General features: G+C 47.3%; 1 protein-coding gene across 9 annotated transcripts in view; it reads left to right on the forward strand.

Annotated features, from left to right (window-relative positions):
- Positions 1-2,562: 2,562 nt before the first annotated feature.
- ADGRB1 (adhesion G protein-coupled receptor B1) overlaps positions 2,563-22,761 on the forward strand; it is a 201,212-nt gene continuing 181,013 nt past the window's right edge. For 6 of the 9 annotated variants that reach the window (XM_086741350.1, XM_086741349.1, XM_086741352.1 and 3 more), the window contains exon 1: positions 2,564-3,446. In XM_086741350.1, coding sequence (XP_086597476.1) covers positions 2,699-3,446 — 748 coding nt within the window. In that variant the 5' untranslated portion in view covers positions 2,564-2,698. Of the gene's footprint in view, positions 3,447-22,761 lie in introns of all 9 variants that reach the window. The other 3 variants (XM_086741346.1, XM_086741348.1, XM_086741347.1) reach the window with 1 other exon arrangement.

Raw genomic sequence — 22,761 nt, forward strand, 5'->3', positions numbered from 1 at the left:
CGCTTACCAAATCTGATATTTAAGGCATTGACAGACGTTTGCAAGCAACCCCTCTTGCTAATCAGAAATGACCTCTCTGGAAATTTTATAAGATGTTTGGTTGATGCCCGTGGCTTTCGTTGCAAGAAAGTGCTGCTTTGCATCCGCTAAGCAGGATGCCTTCCCAAAATCTGGCCCCTGAGGCAGGCAGGAGGCTGGCACGGGGAGATTTGCACTGCGGAGCTTTGCAGGCAGCAAACCACTGTCAGGAGTGGGGACCTGACTCCTGAAAAATTTAAGTGCAAATGCATTTGGACTCCGTGCTGATTAGTATCAGGTCTAACAGACAGGAATCTGCTGGTAGAGGCTGCAGTGATTTGAAGCTAGGATGAAACAGAGTTTGCAAAGAGCGGATCTGACTTTTGAGTCACCTAACCCTTTCCTCCCCAGAAAATAAAAAAGGCTTTTGCTGAAGAGAGGTGATGCAAAGATAAAATTTTGATATAGAGCGAGGAGATAAACTGAGGAGATGCATTTGGCTTCGTATCTCCTCCAAGAAGCATAGGATGGTCTATGGGCTTCATCTCTTATTTTTCAGTCTCTCCAGGGAGGCAGGATTGGGTTTAGCTAAGTGAATTGTAGAATTGCTGGGAATTTTTTTAGTTGCTGTGAAAGCATCCTCTGTTTGCAGTCTGGGAAAGGCAGATCCTGGCAGTGGAGTGGGAGAGGGCAGGACTGGGAGGTCAGCGGTGTGGACACCATGGGGCTGTGAGGACGGTCAACAGCTGCAATGGAGAAGGTACATTTCCCTCCTCTCTTCCAGGAGGTGTCTCTCTCTGCAGACTTCTAATTCCTTCCTTGCAGTGCCACCCTAGTCCCTGATCACGGAGAAACACATCCCAGATGATCTGAATTATTTTGGGGTTGCAGCCCAGGACAGCGTTAGCCTCTCAGGAGCTTGGCTGCTTGTACTCAGGCTTCATTGCAGAGGTCCTGAGCGCTTGCTTTTCGCTAACCTGTGAACAACAGAGGCACCTGAAATCAAGACACCAGTCTGACCCGGTAGAGGAAACTTTCCTTACAGTGGTCCGGTCTGTCTCTTAGAAATTAGGCAGCAGCCCTGTTTTGGAGGCAGTAAGCGCTGCAGGGCCAGGGCAAACCTCATCCAAGGGGAAAATGTTGGGGTTTTTTTTCTCTAACGGAGGTGAGCCAAAAGGACAGGAAAGGAAACGACTGGAAATACGAGAAGGAAAGGAGCCGTGGTTGTACCCTCAGCACTGCGAGAAGCTCTACCCCACAAGCTGAGGGTCTGCCCCTGTCTCTCAACCCCTGCATCTGTTAATAGGTCCTCTCCCCAAACATGGGGGTGCACACTGCTTGGAGAGGGGGTACAAAACCAAGACAGTCCTGCTACTGATGGTGCTTCCCCCTCTTTCTCCTTCCTTGGAAAGAAGGGAGATGAGGAAAAGAGAGCTGAGGGGGATCTTCTTCTTGGTGGAGTAAGAAAGAGGGAGACTTAGAAGAGTGCAGAGGGTGCAGGAGTCTCTTAGGTGTGGAGGGGAGCACAGGTGTCTGGGCTGTTGGGCTGAAAAGGACATCTGGGCTACAAAGGGTTGCAGGGAGTAGGTCCCATAGGGACCATACTTTTGCTGAAGGGACTTTGGGGGCTGAAGGAGGTGCTGAGGATGGCAGGGAGGACTCTGACTCTCTGGAGATGCTCTTGCCCAGCAGCAGTCCCGCAGGCTTTGGGATGTCCTGCACACAGGGGTGCAAGACAGAGTGGCTGCATGATGTGGGAAGACTTAAAGCCTGCCTTCAGTCCCTGGTTTTTTTTCTCCTATACCTGGTACATGGCTCTTTCCAGCCCTGATCCCTTGTCCGGGCTCAGGGTTAGACCAGGGTTGGGGTACTGAACAATAACTCTCTTCCCCTGTGCTGTTTGGGTGGAAGAAATGGGAGGGGAGAGAGAAAGAAAGAAGCAAAAAGGGGGCTGGCAGCAGGAAAAGAAAAGGCAGCGCCCAGCTGCCCGTGCCTGCCTCCAGCCCGGCCTCTCCAGGAGCAGCCTGAAGTCTGTGTTGAATCAGCACCCTGGCTCCGTTGGGATGGAGAGGGGCTGAATCTCCCTAAAATGACATCGGTGGTGATCACTGGTGTTTTCTTTGGGGAGAGGGCTGGAAATCACTGCAAAGGCTCTGCTCAGCTCAGCAGAGGAGCACTGTGTGGGCAGAGGGCACCGGAAAAGCAGGGTGACAGCTGTGTTGTGTCCCATTGTGAGTCACAACTGGGCCCCTCTCCTGGGGGTTAGGACACCCCGGGGATGGGGACACCCCCAAATCTATGATAGGAATGGTAATGTGGGGCTCCATCTTCCTCCAACGAAATGTGCTGTGTGACCGGGAGTGCTGCGTGGATTCTCAGCCTTGCAAAGGGTTAACTAAAAATCAAAACAAAATAAAACGAAACAAACCACCACCAAAAAAACACCCCGAAATCTCAAATATGTTCTCTTTCTCTCCCCTCCTCCCCCTCTTCCCTTTTTTTTCCAGGTGTTGTTTATGGCCACAGGAGGGAGCTCAAATCCAGACATGGGAGGATTGGCTTAATTTTGGATCCAGAGCCTCTTAAACTCTCACTTTTCCTCTAAGCTGGTCCCTGTTATGTCCAGGATCTGGCGCCTGCTTGACATTTACTTTGAGTTCCAGAGGACCAGAGACCTAGGATGAGGAGCATTGGATCTGCCCTGAACCTGCTTTTGGTATCGCCACTCTACTTTGTGTGGACCGTGGTCGCTCTGGACCTGGCACAAACTCCCTGTACCACTTTGGTCCAGGGAAAATTCTTTGGGTATTTCTCCTCCTTTGCTGTCTTCCCGTTGAACTCCTCTCTCTGCTCTTGGATTATCCAGAACCCTGACCCTCGGAGGTACACCTTGTACATGAAGATTCTAAAACCTACTGGCGTATGTGACCACCAGCACATCCGCACCTACCAGTTCGACTCCTTCCTGGAGTCCACCCGCACCTACCTGGGCATGGAGAGCTTCGACGATGTGTTGAAGCTCTGTGATGGGTCCACTCGCTATGCCTTCCTCCAGTCCAACAAGCAGTTCCTCCAGATGAAGCAGACCGCACCACCAGGGGTGGAAAGCTGGCCCGTGCGGTGGAAGCCCACAAAGGTTCAGGAGAGGGACTTCTCGGTGGAGTACCTCGTGGTGGGCAACAGGAACCCTAGCAAAGCTGCTTGCCAGATGCTCTGCAAGTGGCTGGACGCGTGCTTGGCCATCAGCAGCAGCTCCCACCCGTGTGGTATTATGCAGACCCCGTGCTCTTGCTCAGGAGGGGAGGTCCTAGATCAGGCCAGTGAGATCCTGGGGCTCACGAGGAAGAAAGAAGATTGCTATAAGGATGGGATTTACTTGGAGAACTGCATGAGCAGCCCTAAGGACAGCAGTGGAGCGGAGTTCCTGGGTGAGTGGAGGGCAGCTGGGTGTGTTTGGGAGGGAGGGCTGGTTGGACTTTCCTCTCCTGGGTCTCACACTGTCCCCATCACTTCTGTACATCTGTAGATCCCTGGTATGAAAACCTCATTTGCTAAGTGATAGACAGATCTGATAACCCTTGGTGGCTCTTTACGAGCCTGGAATTCTAAAGCAGCTTCTCCTAAATATACCTCAAATTGTTTAATTCATTCCTGGGGCTTGTGCCTTGCTTGTTTTACTTCTGCAGCCTCAGAGCTGCTGAGGGGAGAGTCTTACCTGAGGGCAAACAGTTTTCCAACGTAATTACAGATGTCCTAGAAAAGGCAGGATCCAAGCTACCTCCTCAGGCATCTTGCACTCGGCAGCCCTATCAACCATTTTAATTCATGGGAAAAAAAACCTTAATTCCTGGGCTTGGTTCGAGGCGATGGCAACAGAAGGCACTCTCGTTTTTTTCTCAGCCCCATTTTCTTTCCAGAGGCTTTCAAAAAGAAAACTCACCGTGCTGCTTCTGTGGGGTTACTTGGTGTGTTGCTGAGGCTCTTTCCTAAGTACATCATCGGTGTTTTGATGATGATCTTGAGTACGGTATGGGCTGGAAATGGACCAGAGAGGTGGAAGAGACACGACAAAAAGGGCTACGAATAAGGGTGAGATGCTCCTGAGGTCTGATCTGGGCACTGGTCTGGGGAGGGAAATGCTCTTTGCAGAGATCCAACACCGGTGCTACGGTGCCATGCAAAGCAGAAGGGAATTGAGGGGCTCTGAAAGCAAATCCTTTATTTCAGTGCCTATGTCAGATCTGCTCTGATGTATTTTTTCTCAGCTCCCATCCCACCTGCCAGCAGACAGGTTATGTAAAGCAGAGGTGTGATGCTAAATAAGAATCTGGGCGGTGGGGAGGGGAGCCTCCAATTTGTTGAGGTTCAGACCTCCACCCCAGGGTCTCACCTTCTTCAGGGGCTGGACTGAAATGTCCTCTACCACTGGGAAAATGTTGGCATACATCTGGGTCTGGACTTTGCAGGTCCTACCTGGCTTTTTGCCTCCAACCAGGGGGGAATTTCTCAAGGCAGGGGGAAGGAGGCTAAATTTGCTTGTGGTAGGAAGGAGGTTACCAGGCACAGGTCCAACCTGTACAACGTGATTTTCTTGCAGCTGCAGTCTGGTGTTAGCTGAGAGATTAGTATATGATCAGGTATTAGTGCTTCCGTCAGTGTATTTTGGGGGAGATTTTGTTTCTCACTGATCTGTGAATCAATACATGAAGGCACACAGCCGAGTCATAAATCCTGTAAATTAGTTCTTCAGCCATGCCTCCCTCCTCAGCCACGAGCACACGGCAATATTCGCTCTCCAGATTTCAGAGATTTCTTTGCAGTGCCTTTTTCTCCTGCGTGAGCAGCTTGCGAGGAGCGTTGCATTGGCTGCCTCCTCAAAGTGATGCAAGCTTCGTTAAGTCATGTGTCACGCCTTGCATTTGCTGATTGGATGATTTATGCGTTCAACCCAAGGAGCGTGACCTTTTTCATTGCAACCAAAGGTGAAATTTGAGATAAGATTTTCAGCAAATCCTGAAGCATTCGAGCTTAATATTGGCTTTTGTAAAGATCTCTCTTAGTCCAGCTTGAGTGCTTGAATGTTCTCAGAAAATAAATATGAAAGAGGCTCAAAGGTGACTGAATCGAAATCCTTTTTGGGTGTCAAATATTTGTTGAGAGTGCAGATAATTTTTTTAGCTAGCTGCTCACATCTGCTCCATATTGAAGACACAGTATTGTCATCCTCACTGGTGGGATGCCATGGACACAGAAACAATTCTTGCAGGGTGCCCGGCCTCTCCATGTGCTTCTCTGTCTGTCACCGTGTCTGTTTTGATTTTTGCAAAGGCTTGATCAGGAAGATGGAGGCGAGATCCAATTTGGACAGAGAGCCAGCAATCCCTTAACAGCGTTTTGTGGGTGGAATATTTTGATAAGTTTCCCGATTTCCAAGTGCTGATGCTGGTTATCGCTGTCATTGTTGTCCTGATTGCATTTGTAGCATTTTTATTTCCTACAAGCCTTTTTTTTTTTTTTTCTCTTTTTTTTTTTCTGCTGCTTCCTGAGCTAAGTGTTGTTTCTGGACCTGTCTTGACACTTTCATCTTTGAACAAGGGTATGGGCGTGTGTTGTACTCGTCTAGTCTGATGACTTTCAAGGCACATAAAGAATTGCCTGATACCCAGATACCATCCCGAAATGTGGAGCCTGAGTTTTCCTGATGTACCTCTTCTGCACCCTGGATATTTCCGAAGGAAACGGGTGGGTGCAAATCTACAGAGATGATGCCTTGGAAGCAACAATGCTTTGGCTCCCAGTCTGTGGGTGAGATTGTTTTGAAAAAGTTCACTCCTCATCCCTGGGCACTGGTATACTGAAGGATGGAGAACACATGTACGTGGCTGCATGCTGGATTAGATAGTATGGGAAGACACTCAAGAGCAAGCTGAGAATAGATCTGTTGAGGTGGACATTGGTTTTGGTGGCTGAAGAGCAGAGCTGGGAAATGGACTTCTGCTACCCACCCAGATCACAGATCTCCTGGCCCTGACTGAGAAGTGGCCACACTGACCTCAAGAAACCTAACAGCCTGAGTCACTCACGGCCAATGATTTCACACTTGGTTCAGGTACATAGGGATATTTGTGGTCATTTACAAGGGACTTCACAAAGTAACTCTGCCAAAGTCACCCAGCCTTGTCTGCGGCGTCTATTCTTCAATGTCTGGAGGTAGGAGAGACCGCTCCAAATCTTCTTCCCTCTTTGCACTCACTGTCCCACGCACACATTGCAGAGGTTACAGCGGGTGGTGGTGGGGGTGGGAAAAATCTGTCAGGATGCAGAGGCGGCAGGAGGTATTTGGGTGTCTTGCTGCACATGGAGCTTGTCCTGGTGATCAGCAAGACACGCATGGAAATGTATTTGCAACAGCAGCCCACTCCCCACATCTCCCCTCCTTGCTGCGTCTACCTCCAGCTGCTACTCCGGGGAGGTTTGAACGGGATTTTTTCTGGAAGACAATTTAACAGGGGAAATATTTTTGGCCAGCATCAGATCTCCCTTGGCCGACTAGGGTAACATAAGAAAAAGGCAGAGACCGGTTGTAGGTCCTGATGTTTAGAGGTGAACTCTTTTTTAGGGATGCAAGTTGGGTCTCCTGGAATAGGCTCCCACATTGGTTCGAGGTAGGAGACCAGAGGGCTGAAGATGAGAAAGCTTCCTGAAACACAGACCATTGGGACTTCAAGGTCGGAAAATCCTTGTGATCCTCCCAGATGTGAGCTGGCTTCACTGTAGTCAGAGCAGTAGCTTTAAAAGGGATGCTGGTGTGACACTGTAATGAGAGAAGGTTAAATGTGTGCTTAAGTGCTGTGCTGAGTTACGCACTTAATGAATGTCTAATTAGTCTATTTCCACATAATGCGTTCCTGGAAGGCCATTGCAATGCTGTCACATTTTGGTGGCCTGAAGAGATAACCAGCATGCTCTGGTCCTTCTGCTTTTCATATTGCCATTTTGGATGTTAACTGCAAAACAGGATTAAAAGTGCACCCCTGAAATATACTATTTACTCCTTGGTAAAGTAGATTACTCCAGGGCTGGAGAGATTTTCATGATGAACGAGTCTGATTGGTTTCATGTCTCGGCCAGAGAATTTAATGAATTTATTCTAGCAAAGGTCTTGAAACTGAGATTTGAATGAAGTTTCTTAGTTCTCAAAAAAAAAACTGAATCAAGATATTTCTACTCTGAAGTGCTGGTGATTTTCCTGCCTTTTCTGTTAAACTTTTCCTTTTGTTTGCTGTCCCCATTGCTTCGAACAAATGTAGACTCTCCTTCCTCACAGGTGCTCATTGTTTCACTTCTATTTTGTTAGTGGTGTTTCACCTTCCAGTCCGTAGATTTTTTTTTCTACATCTGTCTACTGGATTAAGAAGTCATATAGCATCCATTCTCTACTGTTTGGAGAGGCATTTAAAGACCCATGAACAAGTTGCTGCTTAACCTCTCCCGCATTAAGTGGGGTGAACTCCATAAATCTCTCACTGCAGGACACATCCTCCAAACCTCAGTGGTTGCTGGGAAGCTTTGCTTCACACTTGGCCAGTTCTTGTGGCTGAAACGCGATGTCTCCTCAGTAGGGCTGAGCTTCTGCCTGGACTTATGGGTGAGTGACCTCTGAAGGGGGTCTGTGGTGTGGGAGAGGGGTCAGAGGCATAGGGACAAATTCATCAAATGCCATCCTCTGTGCTGCAGAAATCATGTTGTGTGGCATAGCTTTCCTCCCCTTGAATCTCCCCCAGGGCAGAAATAACTCAATAAATCATTTCCTGTGTTTGTGGTGAGCTTTAGTGACTGTGAAAGCTTGGAAATTGATAAAGAGCTGTGAGTAATTGCCCAAGGGCAGGATCTCAAACCTCTCCTTGACCTCTTCAGTTCCTTCTTAAAATACTGGCTCTGTTCCTCCAGCAAGAGTCCCTCAGGCCTAAACAACAGCTGAGCTTGCAGAGAAAAGTGTTTGGCTTTGGATTTGCCTCGGTTTTGAGTTTGCCAAACAAATGGCAAAGGGAATTGAACGGGTGCATTTTCGTTGCCTCTCCTTCCTCCTGGCATGGGCTTGCTGAGTGTGCTTGGGGAAGGTGTGCTCCTTTCCAGATCCTCGCTTTTCCATCTGTGTTTGCCCCTGCTGTCTAGTCTGCTCATCCTTGAAAGCAGAGCTAGGATACAGTGAGAGATCACCAGCAAAAAACATGGGGCAAGGAAGGCTCAGTTTCTGCTCACTTGTAAAAATTTTCCTATGTTACCCTGCTAAAAGCACTGGGGATTTTACCTGACATCTCCCCAGCTTAATTCCAAACCTACAGTGATCATCTAGTCCAACTGCCTGAGCAATTCAGGGTGACCAAAAGTTAAAGTCTGCCGTTAAGGACATTATCCAAATTCTTCGTAAACACTGACAGGCTTGGGGCATCCACCACCCCTTTATGAAGCCTGTTCCAGCACTTGACCAGCCTCTCGGTAAAGAAATGCTTCCTGATGTCTGATCTAAACCTCCCCTGGTGCAGCTTTGAAGCGTTCCCACGCATCCTGTCACTGGATATCAGGCAGAATTAAGCATCAGCATAAGATGTCCCAGGGTCCTCCCAGGGGCAGAGAAGATTTCCTGGGTCCCTGATACAATTTCAGCACTAAATTCACTCGTGCATGAGTCTGTATGGAGATGTCCTATTTGGAAGATGGGGCAGAGGCGGGGAGAAAAATGAGAAAAAATAAAGTGATCAGTTCCATTGTGAACCCAACAGCTTGTGGACATGATCACAATGCAGAAACATCAGCAATTACCATCCGAATGCATTATTGTTGTAGCAGGGAGACTGAAGGTGGAATTTACATCCGGTTGCCGAGGGAGTTTCACAGGCAACCTCTCTGATTATTGCTATGAGGGGGCTTTTATGGGTAATTTAATGAGTGCTAGCCTGGTGAAAGGCTCAGCTTTTCAGTGATATGTTTTGGTGTTGTTTGCTTTGCTTTTTTTTTTTTTTTTTAATTTGCATTGCATTTGCATTTGCATTTTTTAATTTTCACTGCATCCTCTTGTATTCAGGACCCATAGCAGCTGCCCCAAAATATTTTGTATGGGAATACAGGGTGAAATTTAGATGCAGGGAAATAAGGACGTCAGATTCAAAATTTTCACATCTGCAGTGTAATTTCACAACTGCAACTGCTGGATACGAGAATGAGGATGCTAATGTCTCAGAAGGGAGGGTGCACAGAGACACTCCTGGCCCTTTTCATCATCCACCCTGAATATCTGATGTATGTAGGTGATGGGAGCAGATTGAGAAATGGAAAACATTGTGGTTTCCAAGGGGAAATGGATCCATGGAATTTTTCAGCTGCCTGATTCATCTTTGAGATGCCTGACCTCCCTGGATTTTCTTCGCATTGAGCTCTCTGACTTAATGGATCCTGTCTCTCATGATAGATATAGTCCTGGGGTTTCTCCCAGGCTTCCTTGAAAGGGAGTTTTCCCTTTTTCAGTGCTGGTTTCCTCTATCCAGGTGCAGCTCCCAAAGACTTTGGGTGAAGCCAAGACTTAGTAGACATTGTGCTTAGCTAAGTCCTAGCTTAGAGACTAAATGACTTAGAGACTCCCCAGCTGCCTTAAAGATCTAGCAGACAACAGATCAAGGGAAAAAGGGCTCTGATTTTTGCCTAACAGGCTGGGAAGAGAGGCTTAGCAGTGTTAAGAGCTTATCTGTGAGTACTCTGAGAGTGGACATAGGCACTCTAAGCCACAGCAATCTCTTTCCATGTTGGGCAGTAGATTTCACGCCTCTTCTCAAGCATCACTATCACCTCTGCAAGTTATCTTTTCTCTCATATTTTCCTGTTCCCAGTCTGATAATCTGGGAAATTTGGAACATCTGTGATTGCTAATTCTGTCTCCTGTGAGCCCGTCATTGCCCAAGACAATACTGAAGCAAACTTGGGCTAAATAGGTTAGAAAACTGGTTTGGGATTCTCAGAAGGTGTTGTTTAGTGTGACTCTGTGGCCCTTCAGCCTGGAGAGGATTCAGCAACTGTGTGTCTCCGGGGTGGCTCTGCCAATGTCACCTCCAGTCATTGAATCTCCACATAGCACACTCATTTCTTGCGCTCGCTGCAGAAGGCAATCTGATACTGATATCTTACATTTCAGCTTTCCAGTCGGGTGAGACAACCAAGCTAGGAGAGGATGTCCTTTCTCATGTCATCAGAACTGCAGATCTGTTGAGTTTAAATATATTTCTTTTTCTTCCCTGGCTCTAGTTTTGATAGAGCAATAATTGCCACACACCTCATTAAGCTGAATGCTCTCAATAGGTCTGGAGTGGTCCGTGCCATTAAACAAACAGTTACTGGCTTGGGATATTCCCAGTGTTTAGAAGCAATAAGGAAGGGAAGAGACCTGGAGAGGTGAACGCTGCAACTCCAGTCTCCTGAAGAAACAAGGCTTCCCTGGCAGGGCGGCTGCTTTGTCCCATCATTTCTGGGGCACTTTGAGCTGTGTTCTCTCTGCAGCACACAGACTTCGATCTGCACAAACACTGTCAGCAATGGGGAACAGGCACAGAGAGAGGCTGGTGTGTTGACTCCTGTAAGGGCTGTAGCAGTTTGTGTTTTCATCACGACCTAGAAATGCAGCATCTAAACCTGGCTGACCACCTTCCTCACAGAAATGAGATGCTCAGAGTTGTCAGCCTCCCCAGACTCTCCTCTCGCATGTCTAGATGTTAAATTCTGAGGGTACCGTTTTTAATTGACCTGTAATTTAGCTAGCTAAGGCACATTAGGGACAGTCCAGACAAATGGGGTGGTGTGACTTGATATCAGTAATGGTTATAACAGACTTGATATCAATAATGTTTATAAGCAGACAGCAAGCAGCAGAGGAGCTGCTCAGAAATATGGTTGGCTTGCCAGGGAGATACTTGCTGAAGAAGAAAAGATGCAGGGACCAGGACAGTCCCCAGGTGACTATAAAGAGGTATTTAAAGAGATTGGTTTTCATGCTTCTGTGCTTTTGGGCCGTGGAGGAGCTCAGGAGGTCCCTTTGGGGAGCTTAGCCACCTGCCCCTGCAGACCCACTGCAGCTGAAGAACCGTCAAGGAGAACAAGAGACCTCAGGGGAGAGCCATGATGGATCCCACCAGCTGTCAGGGCAGGAATGGCTTTTATGGCTCAGCAGCTCGTGTATCCCTTGTACTCTTTGGGCTTTGCGAATAGTGGAAAGGATGAAGTTTGATTTCCTACTATGTGAAGTCCTGTATTCCCCTACTGTGACAACACAGTTCCTCTCATTGCTGCTCATACACAAATCCTTCATGATCCTCATCTTCCACCAATGCCTCTGGGCTTGTCCTGCTACCAGCACCTTCCTGGATGATGTGCCAAATAAACCAGGTAACTGCTGTACTAGCTATTTATTTGCTGAGTGGGATCGCTTAGGTTCACCACACACTCGCCAGAAACCTTCATGGACTGAGCATCTTTGGGGTGAGACTGGCCTCAAACATCACTGGTTGAAAGAATATACATATGTCGGGCAGACAAAAGCAATGATCTCCTTTCTTTGGGGATCTGTCTAGAAAGGAAACCCAGGCCAGTGTTTCAGTTTGTGTCCTGGGACTTCTCCCACATGGTGCCACTACAGCCATCAGGTTATCCTGGCTTTGAGGTTGCACTTTCTCTCCTGGGGTTGATGATGTTCTTGCACTGGGTGCTGGAGGCAAATGGACATGAAAAGAGAGAACTATCCAACCAGTATAGCAAGGGGAGAGCCAGAGCTTGCAATATAGAATCACAGAATAGTTTGGGTTGGAAGGGACCTTTAAAGGTCACCCAGTCCAACCCGCCTGGAAGAAGCAGGGACATCTCCAACCAGATCAGGTTGCTCAGAGCCCCATCCAACCTGGCCTGAAATGTTTCCAGGGATGGGGCATCCACCACCTCTCTGGGCAACCTGGGACAGTGTTCCATCACCCTCATTGTAAAAAATGTTTTCCTTCTGTCCAGTCTGAATCTACCTCCTTCTGTTTTAAAACCATTACCCTTTGTCCAAATATATGTGTTCAGTAACACACACAACACTGATCCATGGGGCTTGAGTCTCTCCAGAGAACAGCAGTGGGTTCTCAGAGATGCACATCAGCGCTTCAATGTACTTTTTAGGGGAGCAAGTAGCCCCTGACTCTGCGTGTTACAAATATGGGTAAATATGTGAAATATCTTTTTACTTATGTATCTAGGAATCACTCCATTCCTTGCTCCAGTATGATTTAACTTGTACTTCATTTAGCTTTTACTTCCAGCTGAATATGCTGCAGATCTAAACTGGGATAGGCAGAAAAAAGCAACAACCTCTTGTCCAAGCTTGCCAACTGCTTTTCCTCCTGGGGCAGGGGCCTCATTTCAGGTGGTGTGATGGGATGCATGATGGTGTGTGGCTGTGGGAGGGGAGCATCTCTCTGAGTGGAAGCCCTTTGAGTACAAGCCCACCAGGCTTTCCCATAGCTACAAGAATTAGTGGTTTCTTTAGCTAAGGGCTGCTCTGAAGTGTCTTCCTCGCTATGCAATGCCAGAAGCAGCTGGAGTGTAGGTCGCAGCCCTGGGGAAACATCTGGTTCACACAGCAGGAGTGGGTCTTGGAGCAGGGCTGGGTAGGTAGGGGTGAGCAGGAGGCCTTGGGAGAAATGCTATACACAGTGCTGGAGGCTTCAGAAGTATGTGAAGGAATATTTGTCTTGCACCTTTTCTCTCTGGTTCAAAAGAGAGCTCCTCTCGGTGAGAAATGGCTAGGGAAAGGCAGGCACTGTGCTCTCAAAGAAATGTTTTTTAGTACTTCAGTAGAAAAATAAAAGAAATGAAAAAGTGATGGGGGAGAGCCAGTAGCAGCGGTTATAAAATATGAACGGTGTAACTGCGTTTCCCTTGCTTGACTGAGGGCATGCATCAACACCAGGAGAGGAGGGAGAGGAGGAGGCAGCAGCCGGCAAGCGTCTATCCCTCTTCAAGGGTGCAACCATGAGCCTGTGGCACTCCCAGACCTATCCATGCTGTCACCGAGCTGTGTCCCACTGTGACTGCCAGTACACACCTATCAACATATCCAGGAGTTGAGACTCCCATGAGAAGCCCCATAACCAGATGCACAGAGAGATGTGGGTCATAGTGCTTCCCACTCAAGAGAGGCTGCAGGTCCATCGAGACCCACAGTGTGCAAACTCACTGCAGGAATGAGAGGCTGACTCATGCTTCATCCTTGCCATGTTTCTTCCAAAATGCACCATAAGATGTATCTGGGAACTGAGTGCCTCATGGTGCATCTCTGAAGAAGCTGGGTTTGTTTATACTTATGGGATCCTTCCTGTGAAAATTACAACTTCTGTTAATCCCTCAAGAACAAAAGCAAGCTGATGGATTCCTCAGTGTGACTTCATAGCTTGGTGGAAAAGGACAACCTACGTGTCTTGGCACTCAGAGAGGATAAAGCAAGGCCTTGCTTTGAAATTACAGTCATCCAAAGCTATCCCCAAGCCTATTGCTGGTGGGACATGCTTCCCCTTGCAATGCCCTCCCACAGCAAAGCAGTGCACTGCATGCGGCAGTCTTATCATAGAATCATAGAATCTTTAAGGTTGGAAAAGACCTCCAAGATCATCAAGTCCAATCGCCAACCTAACACCACTGTGCCTACTAAAGCATGTCCTGAAGTGCCACGTCTACATGTTCTTTGAACACCTCCAGGGATGGTGACTCCACCACTTCCATGGGCAGCCTGCTCTGTAAAAGCCTTCTGATCTGCTTAAAGTCCAGTACATGCTTGAGTGGTGTATTGAATCAAGGCACACCTAGGGATCAGCACTTCTTCCTTAAAGCTCTTTCTCCACTACCTGATGTGTGGCTTATCAACGGGAGAGCTTGCAAAGTCTATCGCTGCAGCATGCGCACTGCTTTTTGGAGGAGTTTTACTGGATGATTGTCGCTTTGGAGACTGTTGACTGCTCCTCAACATCTCCACTCCTGTCTTCCCCACATCTCAGCTCAGATGTGGGTACCTATGCACAAGGTCTGTGCAGCACATCCAGACTCATTCACATATCTCCAGTTGTGCACTGGTTTGTACATGCAGACATGTACCTCTGACTTCCATATGCACCATTGCCCTCTTGGTCTTGGGACCTGTTTCTCATTACACCAGGACCCTTTGATATGCTTTTGAGAAGCACAGACAGAACAGAAGCACAGAAGGTTGAGATGCTGAGCTTCATCTCACTATCGGCTCTTTTTGAGGTGTCAGAGCACTCTCAGTGCAATTAACAGTTGTGGCTGTTGTTTTGCAGGACTGTTGCATTGAGGAAGTCTCAAATTCAAAAGGCAACACTGACAAAAATGACATCTTTCCTTACCTCACATTATAATTAAAACTCCACCTATTTGCATTGGCCCTGCTCCTTCCCTCCATACCTTTCTCCACTCCAACCCTCTCGCTGTAAATGAACATCTGATGTCAGCTAGCGAAAAGGCATTCATTCAGAAATTAAATAATTGAATGCTCCTCTGGCAAAATGAACTTGTTCCTGCCTTTTTTGTTTTTTACCACTTTTTTTCTCCTTCTTATCCCGTGTTCTTTCTTCTTCCCTCTGGTGAGATAAGGCTGCCATTCTTGAAAGCCATTTTAAATATTCATGTTTTAATTAACAGACTTTATTGCATGAACTCTACATAAGATAATAAAAGGACTGCCTGAGGCACAACACATTTTTTTTGTTTGTTCTTGAAAGGGGACTAAGAAATAAAAAGCCTAATATGTTCCCTCAACAAACATTTGAAAGATACACAGAAATTACAGCCATGGGTCATTTAGCCAGTGGGCCCTCCATAATCCACGTGCTCCTCAATATCGCTTTATAATGTGTCTCTATAAATGTGGAGTATGGTATAAATTCACGTGCCTCTTGCAAGGACTTGTTCCTCCAGACAAGGACCAGCCTCTGCAATGGCCAGAGGAAGGCAGTGGTTTACATCCAGAGGATGTGCTGGTGGAGATGTAAGCAGAGCTGCAGCGACCAAGGACACTTCAGGGCTGTGACTGTTCGGGGCTGAATGTGATCTTTTGCTGAACCTGGAAACTGAATGCCTTGTTTTTAATTTGGATTATGGTTTTTGACAAAATAAAATAGAGGGAAGGCTTGGACCAGTCCCCTTCCCCAATATTTCTGTGTTGAAAAATGCAAATATTGACTACATTTCTGCAATGGATTTTGATTTAATTGAAGACAAACAAGTTGATAGAATGCATGAATTTGTGAAATGTCTGGTATTGCCAGTTTCGTATTTTTGCCAAAAAAAAAAAAGAAGAAAAATAACATTAGATGAAACTTCATTCTGTGTGGGTGTTTTCTTATGGTGCAGCACGCTGAAATTAATTTTATATTCTGAATGTGTCATCTGTACTGCGTGACATGGGCCTCTGCACCCAGTTTAGCTCTGGTCTTTTGCTGGGGTGAGGTCCTAAGGATGCTGGATCAGAACTTTGTAGGGAAGACTGTGTGCTCCTGCATCTGCTCACGACCTTGAAGAAATCAAAGCTTTTGTGCACATGGTGCACTTAATCTTGTTTTTATCCTTCTATTGCTGTTTCTTTATTCTGACTCAGATCTTGAGAGCAATTGGAGCTTTCTCAGAAAACAGATATACAGTGCCTAGCACCAGCACTCCCCAGCTGTGATGATAGGTCTTAGTAAGACTGAATATTTATAATCATAATAGTTAGTAAATACTCCCGTGGACACTATGGTTAAAGTTGGGTTGTCGATTTACTTCTTTTTTTTTAGGAAAAGAACCATTTCTTACAGGGTGACACCCTTGCACTGAGGCTGCTTGGCAGCTAGAGAAAGGGATGGTCCAGCATTAATGGAAGCAACTGGGTGGTGCAGAGAAAATATCTTTAGTCACCCAAAGTAGGCTTTCGGTGCTTCAGTGATAAACTATATTGTGCCCTGAGGATGTCTCTATCTATCACATTGATTACTCCCTTTGCTATATGCCTGGTACTGAATTCTTCCATCCCAAATCACAAAAGAGACAGAGTTCACAGTCAGCTGTCAAGGTGCGAAGATAAGGTCACTTTGCCTAGTTGAGTCGAAGGGCTCCGAATTTACACTAGGATGAGCAAGCACACAGGTAGGCTTAGATTAATAACAGATTGTCCGGTGAAGAAGTCTCCATTCTGCCTTCTGAAGGTGCCGTCACCTCTGTGATGCTCTGTTTCTGGAGGTGAAAATCTTGGACTGTTCTTGCCTGTATGAGCAAGTCAAAGTTATGATCTGATAAAGGATCCACACTCGTCTCTCGTACATTGGCAGAGCTGGTGGTGGTTTGACAAAGTCTAAAGGCAACTAAGCAGCTGGGGAGCCCAGTAAGAGTCCAAAGTGAAAATTCTTCCTCAATACTTGCAAAACTTCACTGACAGCACTGTGAGAGGAAGGAAAACCAAGATTCAGGCAGATCATGTAATGACAGGTCTTATGTATGTCTTGGGATGTACCATTGCATCACAGATCTCCAAGCTCAGTTTGATCATATCCTTCATTATTATGTCTGGGACATTCCCTTTAGTAACTGATTTCCTGATGTCTTTAAGCCATGAGCCCTGGCTCTCAGATCTGTTTTGAGTTGTCTGTCTGACTGTGAGCAGCACAGGATCTCAACACTTTGTGTCCCGTGTGCTGTAGTGACTAACTACAACTATCCCCAGTTGAGACATTCACATCTCAGCAAGTCACCCTGAGCTCCCTTCTTAGTCAACAAAGAGCTGCTCGAGATGGGTGGTGGGCATGAGAGCAGGCTTCATCCTATCCCAAAATAGACGTAAGAGGGAAGGAGTCAGGACCTTTAGCAAAGGGACTGGATAGTTGATTTGGAGGATGAGTGATCATTATGGATGGCATCGTATCTCAAGTGCAACCTTAGCACTGACTATGACTGAAGTCTTTGTGTTGAAACGGAGTACCCAGGTTACCTCTGATACAAACCTATCCCTGGTAAAAGCCACTTGACCTTGCTAGCTCCTCTCTATCCACTTTCCAGGAAAGGTTTTTCTGCAGGATCTATCTCTAGCAGCTGGAGTACAAAAGCGTTGCAGAGAGGATGCTAGTAAAGCCAGTGCATCCCAGAGTATTCCTCCTGCTGAAGCTGTCTCTTTCCCCAGCATTAAAGGAAACAAAGAAATCTCTCACAGGAACTGAAACAAGCCAACTCTATCAGAACTAAAATTAAAGTAAGTCTAAACCTTTGGGAGGTTTTCCATTTCATGGTTGCTGAGATCTGCTGTTACACCGTCCTCAACAAATCTTCAGATTATCCTTCTGCCTGCCCCATCTCCACAATCATGCCTAGTCCCTGCCCAGATCTTGCCTTCCCCACTCTCTGATTAGTCCCTTCCTTTCAAGCATGACCCCTTATTGAAAGGATGCCATGAGAAGTGGTCCTTGCCCACCCCCTCACATGCCTATCTTAATTTGAAGCTGAGTTTGGCCATGAGCTCTGGCTCACAGAGCAGATGAGATGTCTCTCCACCTGAGGTTCATGAGACACAACCCCGAGAGAAGGGTGAAGCTTGTGCTGGCACACCTGTGTCTGTTCACGCTTGGTTTGGACCAGCGTTGGAAGCCCGTTCATCCTCACTGCACATGATTTGCACACTGCAGGAACGGCTGGGACCAGCTTGCACAGACCCGTCCACCAGCCAGTATTATGAGCCTGTCTCTCTCACCCAGCCGTGAAGGTGGAAAGTCTGAATTGTGAAACATCATGGTCTTCTACTCCTTCATCCACTTTGAACTGGGAGGAGGAGAAACAACCATGCAGTGCTTGTGTTTTGCAGAATTCTGGAGCTGAGCATGATGCAGGCACATGCTCCTAACACCATATAGCCTGCACCCTTGGCAGAGAGACTGCCCAGAGAGCAAGGCTGAAGGTGGCCTGGTGGCAGTCTATGTGCTTTGACCCTCTTAGGTGATGCCTCCCACTGCTTTTTGAGACTCCTCTCCTCTGTTCTGAAGCCTCCCCTTCCTTTCTCAGCAGCACAGGAGGCACAGCTGCATGTGCAACCACCTGCAAAATTGGATGGGGAGCTGGCCCAGCTTAACAAGAAAGAAAGAATAAGTGTTTTTAATCACTCTAATAGGTAGATTCACTGCGTGGATCCACAAGCAGCCATGCTGTCACAGGAGAGGTGATGTGGGATGTGGGGTGAATGGCCAGGGGTGCAAGTTAAAGCCCGCACAGCACGTGGACCTGTATCCTTCAGTGCATTTCTGAGATCCAAGTGACCCAAACTCATCCTGAACTGGCCCTGAGAGGGGTGCTTTGGCCTCTCCTCCTCTCCCTGAATATGGTTTTGGTATCCCTCCAATGGATATCAGTGATATTGCAGTGGGTGGTGAGTAACTCTGCTCACTGATCCAGCTGAAAGCCAACTCCAGGAAAGAAAAACAGGGATGAATTTTAATTTGGATCCATGAGACGGCCCAAATCATGGTGCAACCACTCAGCTTTCAGAAAACGGGACACACAGTTCTGGCCACAGCCTGCCTTAAGGTCTGGTGAAGCTGCCTGCAAAGCCCCAGCTCTTGGCTCTACCCCTGAGTCTGAGTCACCAGTGATCCCTTTTGTTTGCATTTAGTGTAGATCTTGTTAATTGGCTGTTTCGTTTGTCTAATTAAACATAAGTGAAGAGCGGATCATTAAACAGGGATACTGGAGTCCTCTCTGAACAAAGCAGGTTTCAGTTGGAGGACAAAGCATAGGGAACAGGTTTTTCCTTTGCCCTTTTTACTCCAGATCTCCTCTCTCTGGTAGGAATGCTTTCCATCCCAAAGGAGCTTCTCTGCTCTTTTGCTGCCAAAGTTCTCCTCTCTTGGGTCCGCAAAGGATTTTCCGGGACAGGCCACAGCCAGAAGCAGTGAGCTGAACCTGGATGTCTTCCCTTTCCTTTGAAAACTTGTACGTGCCTTAGTATTTCTGCCTGAATCTTGCAGATCACCCCGCTTGGATGTGAAATCATCAGCGAGGTTGCAAGCAGCTTAATCAAGCGCCTTCTTAGATCTGTCAGCCCTGCATTACGCCAAGTCAGGGGCAATGGTCTTCAGGGTGCCCTGCTGCCTGGTTCTGCCCTGGCAGCATCATCCTTTTCAGGAAAGATGGGGGTTAAACGTTGCCTTGCTGGAGCCTGTCGCTAATATCTTGTGCTTGGCAGCGCGGTGACGTGGCCGCACAGCGTGACCGGATCTGTGGGCGACAGGAACAGATGGCATATGCTGTGCTGAAAGCAAAGCTCTCCCTTTGCTCAGGGTGTAAAGTGATGTTTTCTTTCCTGCAGGCCTCAAATCTGTCACCGGTGCGCCGCTTTTGGCCACCTTAGGACGTTAAAGGGGAGGTTTTGCTCCTGTGTGCCAATCAGTGCTGTGAAGCAGGGGATGTGGAGGGTAGATAGCATGGGGAGTTTGTCTAGGATGCTCTTCTGGGGCTCAGCAGGTATTTGGCATGAGTATGAGTGACCTGGCTTCAGACCTGCTTGGACTTCAAGGAGCTGAACTTGGCAGCTGGCCACTCAGTCTGGGACCTGCCAGAAGGTCTCCACCTCCCAGTGATCTGAAAGTACCTCGAATTTGGAAACCATTAGAGGTGGACCCCTGACTTTCAATCATTGTGACAGCCCCAGAAGATGAGTGCAGCTCCCCAAAGAGTGGAGGCATCGAGAAAGGGTAGGCAATGCATACGATAATGCTGCAGAGGCAGCTCGTGGTGGGCAGAGTGGGGTGGTCTGCAGTGGGCGTATGGAGCCAGGGAGAAAAAAAAAGGGGCTGGAGTGCTGGGTGAGAGGGTGAAAGCCAGGTGTGTTCATCTTTGGGGTCAGCCTGTAAAGCTTGGGAACAACAGGAAAGGACCAAACATCTGCCATGACCAGCTTAGGTCAACGCGGTTGTGGGGTCTCACAGAGAGAGACAGTTCTGACCTCCCAAATGCCACATCTCAGCCTAGGATAGAGGTTGCCATTTGGTTAAATGCAGCTGAGCTGCAAAAGGAATGAGTTTGTCACATTGAATCAACACAGCAGGAAAATAATCCCAGACCCCTGAAATGACACTGAACCTATGCAGTGTCCCCTCCAGTTCTCAGCATCCTGAGAAAACACGATCCCCCTCTTGCAAACCTGCTCCTGTGTCACAACCCATAAGGTTTCCCAGACCGGAGGGTGAGCTCAGGTCATGGGGAAGGGACTGGCTGGTTGAATTTCTTTTTCTCCAGGAGACAGGGTGAACGGGAGCGTGTGGCTTGTCGTCCCCCCTTGCTTTCTTCTGCTACATGCTGGCCCGAAGGGGTCTTTGCCTTTGTGTCCTCGTGTGGCCTGGTGGAATAAATATGAGGGGGGATGATGAGCCCAGGGAAGCTCTGCAGTGCCGCTTGGTGCCAGGGAGAGCTCTCCCTGCTTCCAACCTGGCGGGTAACAGGAGGGGAAACAGTTGACCTTTTTTTTCTGCTTGGTTGTGCCGTGCTCCTCCAAGCAGATGCTGCTCTCGCTCTAGGACACACAGGCGACCGGGAGCTAGAGTGTTCGAGCCAGGGCTCTGTAAACGTGGCTGCTCCAAGGTCATCACTGACGGGACCTAGCATCCATCCCTCTGCGTAGGACTGCCCGGATTTCATCCCCCGCAGTGCCTCTCCCTCACCCTGCTGTAATCACAAGAGGAGAAAGGAGCTTTAGGTGTCTGCTTATGTGTTTCTTCTGGGCAAGAAATGTAACCTGTCTGTGCCTCAGTTTCCCCACTTGAATAAAGGATTTAAACATCCTTAAGACTTTCAGATAGAGGTTAGTAAGAAAAAGCAATTTTTCTTTCTTTTTTTTTCTCTCTCTCTTTCTTGATGTCTTTTTCTCTTTCCTCCTTTCCTTTTTTTTTTCCTTTTCCCCTTGCAATTCCCTTCCATCCAGCCATGCGTGCTCACATCCAGACATGTCTACTCCCCTACCCAGGACAAGAGGACCAGAGAAGAGTCTGCTGCCCCACTGCCTCAGGGATGTGCCACTAGCTGGGTTTTTTACTGAGCCATTCCAAAGGCACGGGAAATCCAAGTGCAAGGATATAAAATCTTCTTTTCTTTCCGGAGTCTCAGATGGTTCACATCAGGATCTTTCATTCCCCTTTGAACCTTCCACCAGTTCTGAATTAGACATGGGGAGATATTTTCAGACACTTGAAAAGTTTTATCTAAAATTCCCTGCCTTTCATTTTTCTAAACCCATTAAAAATCTCCTCCTAATTCCCCCAGCAGTGACACGCTCCCTGTTCTTGTCTTCCTGCTCCCCTCCAAAACGGGTCTTGTGGGAATGTCCCACAGAGAACACTGAGTTCTAATATTCCTCTCTTTCACTAAAAAATACAGCAAAACAAGATGCTCCCATGGAAAATTTGTCTTTGGGTCAGAAAGTATTTACTGATTATAATAAAAAGCATCTTAAAGAACCCTTACCATCAAATACCTTGATGAAACCTCTTTGCTGTCGTCTGTGCTGAAGTCTTGGCTTCACTGGTTGTTAGATGACACTGGGGCTTTTTTAGGTTTTTTTTTTTGAGAGTTTGGGTGGTTTTTCTTTTCCTACTCCTGAGCAGGCTCTGAGAATAGAGGTGCTAGAAGCACGTCTTCAAATTGGAGATCCTGATAGCCCAGTGTAACAAAGTTATGGGGCAACGACTATGGAGCCTGGCTTTCCCCACGCCGCTGTGCAGTTGGCAGCTGGCGTGTTCCACATCAGAACCAGCTGCATTTTGGTGCTGGGTAGAATAAGCTTTACAGTCATCCTTTTAGCACAGCTGTGTTGTGTTCTGTGAGACACAGACAGATGCTGTTTAGTAAAAAATAATCTGATTTATCACTTATTAAACTCCTGCTCATCTTGTAAGGTCTTGGTAGCGCTTTCATATGCAGATCTTTAATTCTCACCTGCAGTATTGTTTCAGGATAGCTGGGAATTTGAGAAATGGTTTACAACTCCTACCTGAAAAGCACAGTCCAGATGAGGCCTGGGGTACTCTGGGTAGGGACTGTGGGTGTTGTAGATTGTGTGAGTTGGAGGGCTTGCCAGACAGAGAATGACTTATTCTTCCCACTTGTCTCAAATGTGTGATGTTCCTGTAAACTGATGCACATACAAATAGCAGTGATAACTGCTGAAAATGTGCGCCGTTGCTACAAACCCCTGGCATGACAACTACAAGTCTGCTTTCCATGTTCTCTCTTCCCCTTCTAGTACCAGGTCCTGTGGTCCCTCAGATGGGGTGGGGGTGCAAAAATCTAACTGAACAAATCTATCTTCAGAACAATCTGAAATGTGCTGTAACACTGGGACCAATCTTTTTTATTTAATATGTCAAGACTCAAGAATCAGAACCACCTTGGGACTCGCTAGTCCATCCCTAGGGTAGGAACTACTCAGCTCATCCCTAATCCTTACCCAGTCCATCCCTAATAATTTGTTCTTTAAAACTAGTGAGGGAGCCACCACATCCTTTTCAGAAGATTTATTCCCATGTCTTGTGGGTCTTTGGGATTATCAAAAAAGGGTACAAAACCCATCTAACTTGTGTCACTGTGTTGGCTCAGTCCTACACCACCAGCACTCTGAAGGCTCACTTCCCCCTTTTAAATTTATTA

The sequence above is a fragment of the Chlamydotis macqueenii genome, chromosome 2 (genome assembly GCF_036417535.1).
Source record: "Chlamydotis macqueenii isolate bChlMac1 chromosome 2, bChlMac1.mat, whole genome shotgun sequence".
NCBI lineage: Eukaryota > Metazoa > Chordata > Aves > Otidiformes > Otididae > Chlamydotis > Chlamydotis macqueenii.